At 38.9% G+C, this 19045-nt stretch overlaps 3 protein-coding genes across 4 annotated transcripts; 1 reads left to right on the top strand and 2 right to left on the bottom strand.

The window, feature by feature from the left end:
- clpp (caseinolytic mitochondrial matrix peptidase proteolytic subunit) lies at nt 1-5031 on the top strand. Its single transcript, XM_067478428.1, has 7 exons — nt 1-147; nt 773-874; nt 1525-1596; nt 1676-1772; nt 3046-3233; nt 3374-3479; nt 4458-5031. The coding sequence occupies exons 1-7, from the start codon at nt 136-138 to the stop codon at nt 4685-4687; spliced, it is 807 nt and encodes a 268-aa protein (XP_067334529.1). The 5' UTR covers nt 1-135; the 3' UTR covers nt 4688-5031.
- A 774-nt stretch (nt 5032-5805) lies between these two features.
- aldh3b1 (aldehyde dehydrogenase 3 family, member B1) lies at nt 5806-12557 on the bottom strand. 2 transcript variants are annotated; one of them, XM_067478426.1, is made up of 10 exons: nt 12407-12557; nt 11353-11522; nt 10994-11104; nt 9264-9384; nt 8945-9030; nt 8650-8731; nt 7667-8059; nt 7377-7543; nt 7198-7297; nt 5806-6399 (listed from the first exon to the last, which is right to left on the bottom strand). In XM_067478426.1, exons 2-10 carry the CDS (start codon nt 11512-11514, stop codon nt 6212-6214), a joined length of 1410 nt encoding a protein of 469 aa, XP_067334527.1. In that variant the 5' UTR covers nt 11515-11522; nt 12407-12557; the 3' UTR covers nt 5806-6211. The 2 variants fall into 2 exon arrangements, with proteins under 2 accessions (XP_067334527.1, XP_067334528.1); XM_067478427.1 differs by lacking the exons at nt 8945-9030; nt 9264-9384.
- A 1271-nt stretch (nt 12558-13828) lies between these two features.
- On the bottom strand, nt 13829-18924 carry LOC137100550 (serine/threonine-protein phosphatase 4 catalytic subunit B). The gene is made up of 9 exons (XM_067478430.1): nt 18766-18924; nt 17866-18033; nt 17354-17405; nt 17212-17262; nt 16520-16621; nt 16079-16252; nt 15781-15907; nt 15134-15323; nt 13829-14974 (listed from the first exon to the last, which is right to left on the bottom strand). Exons 2-9 carry the CDS (start codon nt 17973-17975, stop codon nt 14845-14847), a joined length of 936 nt encoding a protein of 311 aa, XP_067334531.1. The 5' UTR covers nt 17976-18033; nt 18766-18924; the 3' UTR covers nt 13829-14844.
- Between the last annotated feature and the right edge of the window lie 121 nt (nt 18925-19045).

Here is a 19045-nt window from a genome sequence, read left to right on the forward strand (position 1 = left end):
CGAACCGTCAGCTAGATGGCGCTAAGGAGATGCTCACGCTCTATTTGTTAAGAAGAAGAAAAAAGTTCAGAGGTCAAATTGTGCAGTGCTGGAGCTAAGTCAGACAGAGGGGGTTTAAACCTAAAATACTTAAAAATGCTGTTACGAGTGAGTACACCCAGCAGTTTTTGAACCTTGTCAACGCGGGACATACTTTAAAAATTGTTGTATATAAAATATGTGGTTATTTTAATTTTTTTCTTGTCGCATTAAGCGTGTTAGCTAGTAGGTAGATAGTCGTCTTAACCTGCAAGCTAGTAGCTTACACGTAGGTTGCTACGTATTGTCACGTTACTGATACTTTTCTTAAACAGAGACACAAGAGACAAAACTTGTGTTTGTCCTTTTCCATATTCTCAATTTGACATGAGCCGTTGTATTCGTATAAATAAAAGAGAACATTTTATATCAATAAACATTAAATACACATAAATCTGGATGCATAGATTTTGAATGAATGTAAGTTTGTGTTCTGTTGCAATGTTGTCATAATCATTTTTTTGCGATGTCTTACATAGAAAATACTTATGTAGGGTTGCACCGATTTGAAATTTGAAATTGATATATTACTAGCTATATTTACAGGTATTGTCATATGAAAGAAGATTAAAAGTTAATTGAAACCTATTTTTAAAAATGTATGATTTTATTGTGCCTTTGCAAACATTGTGTGATTAAATAGCAAAATTTGTAAACGGAAGAAAAATTAATTTTCTGCATGTCGTTGTCTTAGAGGGTGTTACACATCGGACAGCTGACGTTGAAACACAGCAGGTCCATCCACCACAGTCCTGTGTGGAAGAGTCCTCTTATACCAATAGTTGTGGAGCAGACAGTGAGTAAAATGATTGTGTGTGAGTGAGAAGCAACACTGTGAAGTGCTTTGGATAAAGGTGCAATTTAAACAGACCATTTACTGGAAACAGTACTTGGCAACACTTGATATATGATATGAGTATTTATTTGTTACTTGGTGATTCTCCATCAGTAAGTGCAAATGTTTTAATTTTTCTAGTGTGTCCATTCTCTTAGATCCGCACTTTATACCCAATCATCATACTGACCTGTTAAATAAAGTGTGAATAGTTGTAAAACAGCTTTACATATATCTTGGCAAATTGTTTATTTGGTTGAAGTCACACAGCATGCTTCTAACAATTTTATGTTAAAATAAAAAACTGTAAAGGTTATTTTTTGTACAGGTACTCTATATGCACAAATAGATTACCATAATAACATAGCCTATACTATATTTTAGATTTAATCTAATTTTAATCTGAGGTTGAAGGTCGGCCTTTAATTTTGAAAATGACACAACAAGGGGAATTTTAGTTGTGTGCCAGCAGTGATTGTCTTCACTGGGAGACAAACACAAACTAATAGGATTCCTTGAAGCTCTTTAGTTTTTTAACTAGATGTAGTTGATTTGTTGTTGTGATATAACAAAAAAAAAAAAAAAATACAGAATTCTTTGTTGTTTTTCAGGGGAGAGGAGAACGAGCATATGACATCTATTCTCGTCTCTTGAGGGAGAGAATCATTTGTGTAATGGGTCCTGTAAGTTTACTTCTGTATGTTTAGATGCATTTAGAGGAAACTGTTTCCCCTCACACATTTTTCTCTCCTGTCTGCTTAGATTGATGACTCTGTAGCCAGTCTGGTTATTGCCCAGCTGCTCTTCCTACAGTCAGAAAGCAACAACAAAACTATTCACATGTACATCAACAGTCCTGGTAAGTGAATACTACAGGAGACTGATGTAAGGTGTTGTAAACCAGCACAGTATCACTTTACTTTGCAGTTAGTCCTCAACAAAAAGGAGATCAGCAGGTAGGTTTCATTAGTAGGACATTTAGCAAGTGTTAAAGGGGCCTGGGTTGAATGAAATCAGCTGTTGCTGGTTGTGAGTGGTAAGAGGGGGGCCTGCTGGCTTAATGGGTAGAACATTGGGTGGGATGCAGAACGCCGCGGGATTGAATCCCACCGCACCACGTATGGTCTTGCCCAGCCACCAAGGGCTACCTTTGTGTCGAAGTTGCAGCTCTGTGGTCTACAAAAATTGACTCTTTGCTAAGTTGAGTATCTAAAAATGTAATTTTAAAGGATAATTTGGTCTTTCATTAATGGCATTTTCCACATTCCCCATGCAGACACCGAAAAAATGACAAAGTGCTTGTGCTCCCATTCAGTGTCTTCAGACAATGAAGCTCAATGGTTCTCTATATAGTGTCTTTATGGGAGGTTTAAGGGGGTTTATAGTTGTCATTACAAAATGTGGCATTATGATCAGATGCTGGGGGCCCTTTCTTCCTAACTTCAAAGGCAGTGCTTTAGACAACACAGACCAAAAAGACATTAGAAGGACAAAGGGCTCCACTGGGTGACAGGTTTCTTCGTTCCAAAATGCCAGGTTAAGATCTTCTTAAAAAAATATATTTTCTTTACTTTTTACAGTGGTCTTAAGCAAACAAGTTTCAAATGCACATGCATGAGATCCCTTAAAACGTAAAACATGTTAAGTCATGTTTTTTCTATTTTTCCTATTTAGCCCATGTGTTTTGGTATGAAATCTGTCTCCTACTGGATTGGTGTATCTGGTTGATGTGCATTAAATTGTTTTTGGACAACAACAGTCTATAGAATGATAATGAATGCTAATGAATAAGCTAATCTTGGTGTAGACCGACTGACATTAATATGGATATAGCAATTCATTGTTGGTTTGTATCTGTATGAAATTGAGAATTATATATATGTACAATATACTGTATGTAGAAATGGCCAAAGTTATCCTTTAAGATAAAACAGTTGTGGAAAGTTTTAGTTATTGGGTCATGGTCACTCCAAAGATGCTCCCAGGGTCAACTGGACAAATTCATTTTTTTTTTTCATTTTAGTGTTTTCCCTCCCTTTTGTTTTCCCTTTTTTCTTTTTAACATTTAATTAGACTGGAGTATTAGAGTTTAATGATGGCCTATACATTCAGCCTCCTCTCTGCCTTCCTAGGTGGTGTGGTGACAGCAGGCCTGGCCATTTATGACACCATGCAGTACATCCTTAATCCTATCTCCACCTGGTGTGTTGGCCAGGCAGCCAGCATGGGAAGCTTGCTCCTTGCAGCAGGAACAACGGGAATGAGGCATTCTCTACCCAACGCCCGCATCATGGTTCACCAGCCTTCAGGAGGGGCTAGGGTAGGTGGTCTCTCTAGATCCACTGGTGCTGATGTGGAAATCAACCACAGAGTGTGACAGCTGGGAAAAGTTGGTTAGGTTTTAAATATGATTGTTTCCCCTGTACCATTGAACAAACATTTATATTTCTGTGTGTTCAGGGTCAGGCCACGGATATTGCCATCCAGGCTGAGGAGATCATGAAGCTAAAAAGACAGATCAATAACATCTATGCCAAGCACACTGGGCAACCGCTGGAAACCATTGGTAGGTTTTCTCAGCTCTTCATCTAAAACCCTTGTTATGTGATGTTGAGGATGCAACAGCATCATTACAACACTTTTTTTAAAATCACATTTTTTCATTTACTGACACTGAGTGTTAATACTGACATTACATGTACTTTATGACTGACACATGTAACAAATAGCATATATAATTTCCTATTGCAGACACAGAGTCTACAATGGTGTAAGTTGAGAACCTTTCAGCAGATTTGAAGTTGATGTCCACAATTGTTATGGCATTTCTACTCAACTTAAAAATCTGAAGACACCTCAGAAAGATAACATCGCTTATTTAAATCATTTTCAGCACATTTTTTTCTTTTTACTATACACAGTACTCCAAATAAACAATGAATTGTCCTTACTTAGGTCTGTAACCTGGATTAACTTCAACATCAGTGCTATAGACCCATGTTTCTTACCAAAACCTTTTCAAAGGATTGTATCCAGACATTTCACTGCGCTGGGTGACCGGTTTCTTCATTCCAAACTGCAAAGTGAAGGGATTAAGAAAACAGGGTCCTAATGTTTATACAGCACAAACATGTTAGTCCAGGTTGCAGACTAACAGATGATAATTGTCAATAGACAGTTCGTTGTATGTTTGTCTTTATGGAGATTGTTAAAAAAAATACCAATAATTTAGAAAATTACTGGTTTTTATTATTAGTTATCCTTAACTGCACTGCTGTTTAGGATTCGTGTTGGGCATAAAGAAAGCCTTGCATCAGCTTGTCACCTTTTTTTTTCTGGTAAAAAATAAATTAATAAATATTTAATATGATGAACCCACAGAAAACCATTGCACAATTCTGCAGTTGGTTGTCTTTTAGCTTTACAAACACATTTAGGCCCAATACCAGTTCAAATTATTATCCTTGCCTCTCAGCTTTCTTGTCAAACTTGCCATAGACTTGATATTAATGACAATTCTTTTTTCCTCCTTTTATCTATTTAGATGGCGTGATGGAAAGGGATCGTTACATGAGCCCCATGGAGGCTCAGGACTTCGGTCTCATAGACAAAGTCCTAGTCCACCCACCCCAGGCAGGCCAGGATGAGCCAGAGCTGGTGCAGAAAGAGCCGGCAGCAGCAGCAGCCAGTTCCTCTCCAAGACCAGATTCTCTAGCCCCTGATCAGTCCTCCCCAGGGACAAATCCCCCCTCCTCATACAAACGTGAGCCATGAACACTAGAACGCAGTCTTTTTAAAGTTTTGAACACCTTGAACAGAACATTCACTTCATACGGAGTGAAATGAATACTAGTTTAAATTATAATTAAAGTTTTATGTAAATAGCTAATTTCTACATTCTATTAAATGAAGCTTAAAGAAATTATGCATAATGACAGTCTGCAGTTATTAGTCGCCTTTACTTTTTTGACTGTACAAGTTTAGGGGAAGGCCGTTAAGATTATCGAACCATCTTGTTCTGTACATCATTGCTGCATGTATGTCCACTCGAGAGGAACTTGTTTGACCCGTTTTTGAATATTCATATTTGTAATAAAAGTTGTGACCAATTTACAAAACATGGCCTATGCGTTAATTATCCACAATAGATTACCTGAATAGCAGTAACTGCTGTTACTGCTGCAGTTATTTAATGATGGGGGCATTTCATATTCTGACTACGTCCTGGATGATTTAAGGCGACACATGCAGATCAAACAGAGCTGACAACCTCTAATGATGCTATTAGCTCTCTGTAGAGAATTTAATATTGGAAATGTCCTTTAAGTGACCAAGTTAGAAAATACGTATGGATATGGACAGTTGTCTTAACCAAAAATAAATTGAAAAAACAAACCTAAAAACTGACCATAGTAATATTTTAAAAACATGAAAATTAGTACAAATAATTTGATTACAGAAATATTCAAAACTTTCCTATAGTTACCGTCACCTGCCTGCAATATTCTAATCGGCCTATTAGGAGAAAAATAGTCAGGCTGTTTGGTTTGGCCTTCATATTAATTTTTGAATAGACAGATTAAGTCAGATTTTATGAAAGAATCTACCTTTTTAGCTTTTAGATAAAATTGCTTCTTTGGTTAAAGGGTAATAATTTCATCCACTTCTGTGCATGACTGGCTTGCTTGGACTGGCCAACTGAATTAAACAAGTTCAGCAATTATTGCTGTGGCTTCTTTATTTCTCAGTTTAATCTAACAGCTAAAAATGTTAATCTAGAGTGAGAATAAAGTCAAGGTGACAAGACAGCCAGCACAGACCATTGGTAACCTGTAAGGACTCAAATAAATACAGGTGACTGGCTTTAATAAAAAAACAAAACAAAGGAAAGCTTTCATATTTTCAATTTTATTTAATATATTTCCATTCACTTTTTTTTTTTTTTTAAAAACTTGTTAAATATTTGTTGGCAAGCAGGTAAAAGCTAACACATAAACAGTCTTAAATGCCACCACTATTAGTTGATTAATAAAAATTTACCTTTGTACATAATGTGCAAACTACGGAACAGAACAGTGAAAAATAACAGAATATTTTTACATAGTTGAGAAATTACAGTAATATATCCAAGACATAAAACTAGACTTAAGTTTTATAAAAGTCTTATTTAGAAGATGAACTGAAAAGACAAAAAACTAGCATACAAATACAACGTGACTAAAAATATTTTCATTCAACGTTCATTCTCATGTCTACGGTATAAAAGTACTTCTCACACAGACAAACTCCCAGCTGTCATCACATTATGGAGCAGCTGGTCTTGGACGACGTGGTCCAACGCAGCCAGCTCAGTTTATCTTCAGTGTATGGTGGGTAACGCAGTCCATTTAATCGCTCCAAAGCCCAGCCCCGCAGCATGCAGGCCCGCTGGTGGCTGAACGTCTCAAAGCCCCAGCGGCCATGATAATTACCCCAACCACTGGCGCCTGGATGAGGAAAGTATAATATAAAGTGGTCTCGGTGAAGTAGCTTTTAAGTTTTGTCCAATACCTTTGATTTTTATTTGACAGAACAATACAAGTTAATTATAGTCTTGTCTGCTCAATAGTGAAATGGACCTCGCACAGAGAAGAAAACAGGGAAGAAATAAATAAAAATAATCCTGGTGCTATGAAAGATCAACTATACTAGTGGCATTTGCTCTAAATATGACGACAATCCAAATAATCCACCAAAATCAGCAGATTGCTAAACGCTGCACCACTTTAGACTTTGGAGATGAGCTGTCAACCCAATATAAATCAGAAACCTGCCGTGGACCAGAAAAGTCCCATTCTCAAACTAAATCCTGTGTTTCTATGTAGACGTTTTGGTTTGCACCCAAGAGTCGTTGCAGTGTTCAGACCTGCCTAAAGAAACCACACTTTGATTGGATTGAACTAGTCAAAGTAGGTTGGAAAACACGCTAGGAGTCTACAAGCACTACTGGGAGCAAATTGTTCACATTAACGGGGTCAAAAACAACAAGAAAGCCAACACATACAAAACTACATCTAGTGCTGCTGAGGCGGTTTTTATTTCCCACCAACTGAAACTTGACGTGATGAAACCAGAGCGAAAAAATTACAAGATGACTTCAACAGAAAAAACGTTCTTATAAGTAGTGCGATAGTATAATCAACCAACACAATAAACACACTCTGCAGGGTCCAAATACTTTTTACAGCTATTGTAATCTAACAGTAGTGACCTGGGAACAAGTTTTTGATCAGGGTGACACCTACCTACACCTCCAAACGGCAGCCCTGGCAGAGTCATGTGGACAATCCCATCATTGGAGCAGAACCCACCACTGCTTGTGTTTTCCAGTACGGTGTCCACCACCTTAGAGAAAAGAAATACAACATGAGCCAACACCACAATATATGATACTGCTGTGAGGCAGGAGGCTGTGGCTTCTTACAGAGGTCTCATCAGAGAAGACATAGAGAGCCAGTGGCTTCTCTTTATGGTTGATGAGGGCTATTCCATCTTCCAGAGACTCGACAGTGAGGATGGGCAGTATGGGGCCGAAGATCTCCTCCTGCATTAGAGCATCATCTTCAAGTACATCCACCACTACTGTGGGAGCTGAGGCATAAACAAAGCAGGTGTAATATCATTAAATTTAAAAAAAAAGTTCTTGTAACCAGAATCCACCCAGTAATTACAAGATTGCCATTAGTGTAATCATTTACCCGATTCCACACCAACCTATGAACTTGTCCTCCTGGTTGCTCTCTCCACCTATGACAACCCTTCCCTTTGTTTTCCCCAGCAGTTCCATCAAGCGCGTATAGTGTCGGAGCGACACAATGCGAGACACATCAGGGCACTTTTGAGGCTCCTTGCCATAGAATTCCTCTAGGGTCTTGCGCAGTTCAGGCAGCAGAGCCTCCCGCGTGGCTGGCGAACACAGCACGTAGTCCGGTGCCACACAGCTCTGGCCCATGTTGAAAAACTTTGCCCACACCAGGCGGTGAGCAGCGGCAGCAATGTTCACGCGTCCATATATGAAGCACGGACACTTGCCACCCAGCTCCAACGTCACAGGCGTCAGGTTGAGCGCAGCTGCCTGCAGGATTGTGCGGGCCACAGCCTGAGAACCTAGAAGGGGGCAAATTTTTAGGGACCACAGTCAATATGATAAGTCCTAGTCTCTACAGTTCATGAAAATCTTGCTACTAGTTTTTAATCTTGCTATGGAGTGATGCATTTTAACACTACGTTATTGACCTTTTCATTTTCTTAAGTGATTGCTCAAGACTGCAGATCAATCATTTTAATCACAACGGGAGGCCACTTAACTGGACTAAGTTGCACACTAAGTACTGAGCAGTGGCTCAAAATAAAAATTGTATGCATGTATATTTATTTACCTCCTTTTTTCTTCTCAATCAATTCTTGATAAGTCCATTTTAAACTTTCACACCCCTGAATTCATAAGTGATGTATCAATAAATAGAAAGGTCCGTGTCCGGCTACAGCATATGGATCTAGGGTCTGCAGCTACACAGGACAAACTTTCAAACTAAGCTTTGTCAAACTCCCATCTTTAAGCAGAGTGATGCTTTGGGTCTTGCTTGTGTCCTAGATAAATTCCTAAACTTTACGTCTCAGGATAAGTTAAAAAGGGCAATATGCCATGTGTTGGCATGTAAAATGCACCAGCACGCATTTGATCCTGAGGCCAGTACCCGTGTAGAAGATGTGGTCAAAGTGATTCCGCAAGAGTGCTTTTGTCTCCTCTGCTCCACCACGAACAACTGCATAACAGTCCTGGAAAATTAAAGAGACCAGTCAAGAGTCTGAACTGTGCTGAGCACTGTACTGTGATATGGCCAATATAGTTCAACAACCCCTCACATATTGTGTATTACTGTTTCCATCAGTTAAGAGTGTTCAGGTTAGTGTTTCAACCTATGGATCACTACTGAGAACTTGTGAACTTCAAGACTAACAGCTGCCAATAGTAAACTTAAACCACTTTACCTTAGAAAGATACTTGGGGACAAGTTCTGCTATTAGACTCTCTGTGGCAGCACTGACCTCGGAAGGCTTGAGGACCACACAGTTTCCTAGATTGAGACAGTTAAGCCTGACTGAGCTGACAGTTACATTGCACATTTCAAGTGTTGATGTTATGAGTCCAAATGGTGGTTCCTTAACCCATTAACCCAACTTAATTAAACTTTTGCTGTCACATGACACGTGGGACTAAAGAACAGCTGGTTTCATGCAATAATCATTTAATTGTGTAATTTGATTAAAATAATATATTTCTTTTAAAGATCGTTGCAGTAAATGGCACCTGCAGCAATGGCTCCAATCATAGGTAAGAAAATGAGCTGCAGGGGGTAGTTCCACGCTCCAATGATTAACACGACTCCTAATGGTTCCCTCCGTACAAAACAGTCGTCTAGCTTTGTGGCCTGAAAAGTGACATGTCAGAAGTTATAGCAACAGATTTAATTTTTTTGATTTTTATTTTTACATAAACCTGAGAAACAGCTCAGAGCAAGACCAGATAATTCATAAACAGATTTACTTTAATTCAAAGCATAAACTAAGGGCCCCAACTGTGCTTGGCGTAAAAGGAAAGGTTTACAGTTTACAAACAAACAAAAAAAAATTATAACCTCTCAGGTTTGTTGCTGCAACAATTTTTCGTGTTGATAGTGGCCATGCAGAGAGCTGTTCCTGAAGTTGTTTTAATCCAAGTGAACCAAACTTTCAAGTTCAAGTTAACTCCTTATCAAGAGGGACAATCAGCCAGTAGATAAAGTGATGTCTTTTGGACGAGCTGGGTGTGCTCACTGTCATCTAGGGCTTGAATTTAATCAAGCATCTGACTCCCTCCTAAGAATTGCACTGAATGCTAACCTAGGAGCAAACACTCCAACTTTAAACCTGAAGTGGTCTACTGGGACGATATGGTGCTATGAGGTTGTTTTTTATACATCTATCTATCTATCTGACTGTTCAGAGCTTTACATGTAAGAAACAGGGTTTTAAAAATCGATTCTATATTTTATGGGAAGCCAATGGAGAGAAGCTAGTTCTCGTAGTTTACTTCTTGGAAAACTATGGCCCAGGAATATGTCTTCGTATTATAGAACCACTAAGCACAAACTAGCGATGGGTTTTTCTAGCAGTTGAGGACTGTAGTTTTAAAACTGTGGAAAATGATGCAAATGACACAGTGGACAAAGTGGAGACTCGAGACTTTAAGGCAAAACATAGGTATAAAAAAAAATAAAAAATAAAAAGCCAGTGCATGACGCCACTGTGTGCAATTGTCCTCATATTTTTCCACAATCACATTAACACGATGAAGGGACATTTCAGTCTGATCTCACCTAGACCCTTGGAGCATGTGTGGATCTGTCTGGAAAGATGACTCAGTTCTTAAGTACTAATGTCACCTCTTCGACAACCATAGCAGTTGGAGAATCAGCTGTGCTTTCCGTTTATTGTGTGGCCTGTTGCAGCCCACCATAGCCTAATTTCCCGTATTCATCTGGTTAAAATGGGCAAAGACTGAAAATTCCTCAATCCAGATGAATATTGGAAGATAACGCAATTTGGATCATTTTAGTTATTAGGTAAATACACTTAATAAACACACGTTGGATAGCTGGTCAGGTTTTTTGTGAGTGCTACTGGCTGAAGGAGAACAGCAGCCAGTTAGTGCAGAAACAACACATCAGATGGATTTATTTCATTTAGGAAGTGTGTGCGACCATCATCAGGTAATCGCACAGATGAAATTGGGTTTAAATTAAAGGTTGTTTCATTGAGTTTGTGGTGAAAGACCACGGGATCAAGGGCAGAAAGTTATTTGTTTTTTTATGAACTTAATTCTTAGTGCAAAGTCCTTAACATGACTACTACTTGTGTTCAATTACACATTTTAAATTGTGGTACACAGAAGAATACAAATTAGCAATTCATGAGCCTTTGTCAACGACTTAATGGAGAGGAGGATAAAAAAAAAAAACATATGAAACATCTAATCTAGATCATCTGATTTGAACCTACCAGGCTTTTGTTGACGTACTCTGGCTGCATCCAGCTTTTGAAGTTGGCGATGGCATAGTGCAGCTCGTTGATCACCATGTCAACCTCAGACACGATGGCCTCAAACTTTGGCTGATGTAAAGAGCAGCAGTGAGAAAAGGACGTTGGAGCTCATTGAAATGTAGCAGACAATGTACCATACTGTGCATCGGACTGTGGTTTAAGTGTTTGTTGTTGTAGTAACAAACTTTAAAAATGTTGGAATGCAATAGAGTCTGGTTGACTGAACAGACAACTGGCTTGGAATTTGGGTTTGGTTGGGTGAAAGTATTAGAGAAATATCTGGTCCGTCTGTGTGTGGTGATGCATTGGCATAGTACCTTTGCAAGGTCTTTGTGCAACGCACTTAATATCTGTTCCTCGTTGTCTTTGATCATGGACATAAGCTTGGTCAGCTGTGTCCGACGAAATTGCTCAGGCATTGTGACGCCTGAAAGAAACGCTGAGCGCAACCTGTCCACAACCTGGCTCTGGGTTTCCATCCTTTCACCTGGAACACATGCAGAATCCACTCTCAGCTTTCAAATATGGCAACTTAATGGGGGGAGGGGGAGCAAACAGCCCACCGTGCTGTAACAGGCAAATGCTTGGTCTTCTTTAAGAGTTTAGCGGTTCTTTCAGCCAAACTGAGTGAATCAAGCGCACATTCATGGAATTACACAGTTGTTGACTGTTTCCCATTCAGACCGATGTGGCCTATGTAAATGACTCAGCAGAAAACAATGGCGTCATGCAAGGACTAAAATAAATTTAAAAAAAAATTAAAAATAAAAAGCCATTAGCTAATGGCTAAAAAAAAAAAAATCACGCTCGTCCAGCTATGAAACAGTGTATTCAAGAATTAAAAACACTAACTCAAAAAGGCCACGCGGAGCTTTCTCAGTCTGTGTTTTTTCAGCACGCGCCTGAGGTTTATTCCGCAGTTGGAAGAAGCGTCTGTTTGAATTTAGCTATGTAGAGATTTTACGGCTTCGCAGGATGTTGACTCGTTAGGAAAAGTAACAGCTAACTAGTGCTTCGGTGTTGTCACGGTGCCATCCGGCGAACTCACGAGTGTCAAAAGCGCGTGCAGCCACAGACTGTAAACCGGCGGTAAATAACTGTTTTTAAGTTCGCACATCAGACGATGTTTACTAGTGTTAATAAACGCAAAAAACCCTTTACGTTGTCTAATGGATGTGGTGTTGATGTAAGCGGACGAACACGCAACTAACGTTACACAGCGACTTTTTGTGTCGATTCTTATTTTATCTGTCATTTAACGACAACAGTCTGGTCCGTGACGCCATGCTACTCCTTCCCCGGAACTAACGTTAAATTAGCGCTTGGCAAATCAAGGAACCTTAAATAAGGAAGAAATAATGCAACGTTTACCTGTTAGTCTGAGCTTAATCTCTCGAACTACAAGCCCCTATTCTGCGTGGGTGTATGCTGAAGAAAGGGTTTTTCTGTTGGGTTTCCGGGTGCTTCCTGTTTTTTTTTTTTTTTTTTGTGACTACCAATTTATTCTGGAAGCGGGAGGGGAGAGGAATTGGTTGATCTTGAAAAACTACCAATAAAACGAGTCAGACAGCACACGGTGACCTTGCGTGTTCTATCTGTGTAGGAGCTGCTTAGTGGTCTGTTCAGAGGTGGCGTCTCTTAAGTCACTATTGTGCTTATCTTTCAAATGCTTCCAAAAGTCGCCTGATGATCACCTGTGGCACCTTTAATTGTCAGGGCCTAGTTTAAGAAACCAGACTTGTGCACAAAAAGTCCCGCAATTCGGACTGGTGGTCAAGACAATACAATGCATGCGGGCCAAGTCTGTAGATCTCAGTGAGATAAATGACCAAAGCTCAGACTCAAAACTGGGGATTATCATTCGGACACTTCACTGAGCTTGAGAGGATACATCAGGAAGAAAGAGATAAACTGCCGAAATCCTGGTGTAAGAAGCTTGTAGAGATTTGCCCAAGAAGACAAAGCTGTAGATGCTGCCAAAGAGGCTTCTGCAAATTACCTCATTAAGGGTCTGAATAACTTTTTATACATGTGTAAATATCTAAAATGTATTCACTATTATGGTTTACAAGGTGTAGGTGAATCATTTGGTGATTTATGAAATTCAAGTTAAACCTACAAAACACAGTCTGCAGGGAGTGGTTGACAATTTTCATCTAAAGCAACCGGATTAGTTGCAACCAGTGTTGTCTGTTGGCCCTTTAAAGCAGCTCCAATGGAAAAGCTGGTATTAAAAGTACGTCACTGTCAGCAACAGTGAGAATGAGACCAGTGTTGCTCTTTCACTTTGTCTTCTCACATTTTCCCAAATGAGCAACTGTCAACAACCTCACTTTTCGTCTTTAGAGACCTGTTCTACTTTAAAAACAAACCACATATTGCTTTATAGGACAGTGGTATTTTTTTGACCATCTTGCCATTTACAGGAGTGGAAAGTTTAAGAACATGTCACGTGTCTTTCAGTATCAAACCCAGTTTAATCAAACAACGACCAACTGTTAGGCTAAATAACTTTGATGTGTAACAGTAGCACAGGTCACTAAATCACACCTGAAAATTAATCTGCATTGATACAAAAACTTTATTCTCACAATATCAAAAATTGACAGACCTACAGAGATTTGTAGATTAAAAGGAATAGAGATGGAAACAATGGTGTGTGTATATATATATATATATATATATATATATATATATATATATATGTAGTGATTCCTATTTTCAGTCACTACATTTCCGGTATTCATGCTTAGTTGGCAGTTTATTAGATACACCAAGCTTTAACCAACAGTCTCATCACAAGTCCTTTAATACATTCTCCTCCATGAATATGATTACGTTCCATTCAACCAGTTAAAATGTGTTAATGAGGTGTTTTTATTTCGTCATTCATATGAATAAGACTAAAGTACAAAAAGTTCAAATACCAGTTGGTATAATGCGGTACAGTTCAATAGAAGCTTTCAACAATTTTCAGAGTTGGATCAACATGTCCCAGACAGTTTCAACACAAACTAAACATTTTCACCTTTATGAAGAGAGGTTTAGTAAAAGCCTGTTAGATTTGACAGACTTAGTTAAAGCTTGGTGTACCTGATGAACTGCCCACTGAGTGCACTGGTGATGTGTTGAGCAGCAGTGTATGTTAAATAGTAACAAAAATAGTTAAACAGAAAGATAAGAGCAAAAAGTGGTGGGGCATAGGTCATTTAGCATTTAATCCAGGCAGAAACAATTATACAACAACAAAAAAAATGCACTGAAGGAAAATTCCTTGTATGGTAAAATTGAAACTTCCAACAACTGCATATTTTTGAACAAAAAAAAAAAGAAAGAAAACAATTAGAAAAAAAAGAGAAGATCTAACTCCTTTCGAATGTTCCTAAAACTACATGATAAATGTTCATCATGAAAGGACACTACAAGGGTGGTGAGGGTTAAGTCAAGGAGGGAGCGTGTGGTATGTACAGAGTCTGAGAGGAGCACAACAGATGGAAATGGAAGCACACCGAGGGCAGGAAAAAAATGGCCATCTTATATCAATCAAGAGAAGTGACAACAGTCCTGGGCCCAGTATCCATCTCACCCCAAACCTATCACAGTGTATGAACTGTCAGGCTTGGGGCAGTATGGAAAAAAATCCAGCTCTACGAAGTAAAGCTGTGTGTGGAGCGTCATGAAGTTGGGCAGATTTTCTTGTCTGATTGCTGCAAGTTCAAACTGAGAACTGTCAAGCAGCAAGATGGAGGGCAGCTGGTGGGAAATGGTACCCGAGAATTTAACATGTCATGGCTGTCTGCTCAAAGGTTTTACAGGAAATAGTCAGCTACTGGCTTCTTGGAGGGGATGCCTCTGGTCTCTTGTGGTGCTGCCTCGAATATGATGAATTCCCTCTGTAGATGCTCATCCAGCTCCAAGATGGCTGCCACATTGCCACATCTGATTATCCAGACAGACACAAGTGTTTGAGGAATTTACATATTTGCAGTAACACACAAAAAAATAATAACAACGCAGAGGGTAAACCATATTATTAGAGCTCAGACTTTACAAACCCCAACAGAACATAAACAGCTGCATTCAAGTTTGACTGCCCACCTGTAGCAGTAGTTGGGTGCTGACCACACCGTAAGCACCGTCTCATTGAAGTGCCACTTGTAGCCCTCCATGACCAGTTGGTGTGCTCGACAAATCATGTGAATGTCATTGGCAGCGTTGAACTGGGCCACCACATCGCTACCAAACAAGTATCCAGCACCTCTGGGACTTACCCCCCACCCGGTTGTGTCTGAAAGCAGGGAGAGGAGAGAGAGGAAAAAAAAATAAAAAAATTAATCAGGTATATAGGTACAGATCTAATTCTGACAATGGAAATCAGGATTAGGGTCAGACTGTTGTGAAATGATTGCTGTATATAAAATAAAATTGTTTTTCACAGGCATGTTTGAGCGACATCTTAAATAATTGAGTATTTTCAGGTGACACAACAGAGCACACGCAACACTGACGCACACGCAAGTATGTTCCACAACTTTTACAAAACCTTAAGTGGCCCCCACCTCCAAATGTTCGCAGGCCTAGAAAATGCAATTGTTAAATTTATTAACTTTTCCAAGACTAAATATACCAAACATAGCCCCAACTGTCAATTTGTCTGTATCATGAAAAACACTATCTCTAAAAATGTAAAGATATGTCACCTAACAGTACAGTATTTAAAAAGGTCAAAAAAGTTTCCTGCTTACCTTCAGGGTCTGACCACAGGAGGTCACACATGGGCCCATCATGTGGTACTTCCTGTTTTCTGTCAATTGTCCGGATCTGGTCCAGTGTCTGAATGGAGGGGGAAAGGCCACCGTGCACACAGAAGATCTGAAGGACAGACAGAGTAATGGATGAAATCAAATGGAGGACTGGCTAAAAAAAAAAAGAGACTGACAAGTTACTCAACCAGATATTAGAAATATGACATTAAAATCAAGTAGTGAAGTTAGCGAATTACTAGTCAATGCCATGAAAATCAAACAAGACAATGCATCTCACCTTTCCGTCAATAATAGCAGAAAGGGACAGATAGTCAAATATCTCAGTGCAGTATCTCCACACAGTGACTGAGCCGTACTTGCGTAGGCACTCATCATAAAAGCCGTAGACCTGGGTGATTTGCCGGGACTCGTGGTTTCCTCGGATCAAGGTTATTCTATCTGGGTAACGTACCTTAGGAACAAAGTGAAAAATAAAGTTCGGATATAATTATGCTTCCATTAGCTACATAGGCTTTAGCTTTGAATCCGTGACAAAATTAAATATATAAATAAATATGCTTTACAAGTCAGAATAGAACATTTACACAAGTGACCACTGCTACACCGGGGACAAAATGGAGTAATAAATAACATTTAATCTTACTTTGTAACAACACACAGATGATTTGTGTGTTTAAGCATGGACAGAAGAAAAAAAAATAAAATAAATCACAGGTACCTTAAGAGCTAGCAGAAGAAGAAAAGTCTCAACGCTGTAGAATCCCCTATCAACAAAGTCTCCCATGAAGAGATAATTGGTTTCTGGTACATCTCCACCAACCTGCAAGGTGAAAAAATATATAATAATTAAACGGTTTACAAAAGCAATGTCTTATAATAAAAACCTTTCTCACTACACTGGACCTCTATCTAACCTGACCAAGCGGCATGTCCAACAAGCCAGACAATGCCTTTACCAACATGCGTTTTACTAGGAGAAAGAAATCACTATATATTCAGTGTTTTAGATGAAGCAGAAACCCAGCATCCAGCAGATAAAGTGAACATGCTCACCACCTCTCTAAATGCTATTAAAGTCAACTGCAGCTATTAAATAGATGTGGTAAAATTTAGAAATCTTTAATCACAAACACACAGAAATGTATTTTGAACCTTTTGTTAAGACAATGTATTTAATGATTGTCATCATTATTTCATCTACCTCAAACTATTTGAGCTGCAGTTAGTGTGTGCATTAAAACATGTGTAAGTAAAAACATCATTATATACACCATAAATGCAGGATTTATACTTCAGTGTATTGTGCTTTAACAATGCACATAACGAGTACAAACAATTTAATGTGAACAAAACTAATAAATAATGAGTACTTGGCTCGTACTAAACAATGTGAAAGATCGACAAACTTACTCTGAAGAGCTCTTTCAGGTCATAGAACTGACCGTGAATATCACCGCAAACCTATGGAGGAAAATTCAGAGAAACCTTTTAAGACTCATTAAACATTTTCAAATTCTGAACAAACATTTTAATGAATAAAATAATTACTTACTGTGACAGGAGAATCTACTCTCTGGACATTGCTTTCTTCAACCAGAATCTCTCTGTAAATACATCAACATAGACATTAAAAAATGATTTCATGTGCTAATTGGTAGATTTAAAAAAAAAAAAAGCTCAGTAACTGGGCATAAGAGAAGCCTAACTGACTTAAGTATTAAAGGAGTAAGCATATTATTGTCCATATTTTTGTCCAATAAGATCTATACGCCAGCTCCCCATTCTGACTTGCTTGTGACTACGATCAAAACCATACTGAATTCATACATATACATTTTATATTCCTAACAATGGCCAAAACATGCCTCCAAAAGTGCTGTTTTGTTTTACAGCATAGGTTTTATAAGGACTGATTTCAATCTGCTTTGCACGCGTTTTCTGCCTCCTACCGGCAAGGACATATCTAATACCAGTCACAAATCATGATGAAACCCACTTCTACATACTAAGCATTACAACCCTATGATTTTCTTGTTTGTATTAAAGTCAAATTTGAGGTGTTACCTGGCTTTGGCACACAGTGCTTTGACTTCATTTTCCTTAATGAGCTCACAGCGTCTGAGCTGCTCTATCTGTCGATCCAGGTCACTGATGTCCCCCATTGTCACACACATAGGGAGAGCTGCTTGCACACTGTGCTTGTACACACTTCCTCTCACACACTTGAGGTCACTGTAAAAAAAAAAATAATAATAATACCAGGATTGTTCTTCTCCTTGGAGCATCCAGTCACAGCAGAAATTCTACAGGACTCTTCAAATCTTGTACGTTTGGCTCAAGTAGAAATGAGGAACCGTCGATAGAAAATACAGCTACAGCCATTCAACAAGTCAACTTAAGACCAAACAACGCAACATTTGCTAACGGTAACTGTTAATTAATAAGATGGATTTGAGTTTCCAAAATCTGAGTCCCAACTGAAAGACGGAGACAATTTAACCAGCAAATTGAGAAACCTACCGGTTTACTTACAAAAATTGGATATGCCTCGGATAAAAATGACGTTAGTCGTCATAAAATGTGAGGCCTCTGGGCGTAACTGAACAGTAAGCTAACCATTAGCGCTTTAGCTTACATCATTGCTAACGACGTCAGCGAACAACTGATTCTTTGATAAGTTAACTTGGCCAACCATTTTGTTTAGGAACATTTACCAAATCGTTAGCACTAACGCCTGTCAAATGATTACAAATACTTAGCGTATTAATTAAATGTAATAAAGAAAAACAAATGGGTTAACTAGTTGACAAAATAATGTACGGTGGCTGGCTAACAGGAACAGACGGCATCAACACTGGTTAGCACTTCTCGGCTAACTCCGCGAGCAAGCTAATATTAACAGGCTGTGTCCAAACGGTTCATACGCTGCCGTTAAATTGACAAAACACATTCGAAGCCAATTACCGTTGAGTGCGTGGTAGCAGAAACTCAAGAAACAAACATAAGAGTATTTCATTCCGTGGATTGGGGTTTCTTTCGCCGTCCACTAGTCCCTCTTCTTCCCCTAATCTAGTGTTTGCCGGTTCTCGCCTGACGTCCTCATGAACTACAACGTAACGACTTGAATGTAACTTCCGGTTTATGGAACGCGCGTTTCGCACTTCGTCCAGAATTGAGGAAATAATATCATTTTGGTTTTATTCTTCCAAAAAATACTTTGTTGCAATGCAATTTTATAGTTATA

This window comes from Channa argus, chromosome 15 (assembly GCF_033026475.1).
Source record: "Channa argus isolate prfri chromosome 15, Channa argus male v1.0, whole genome shotgun sequence".
In the NCBI taxonomy this organism is placed as follows: domain Eukaryota; kingdom Metazoa; phylum Chordata; class Actinopteri; order Anabantiformes; family Channidae; genus Channa; species Channa argus.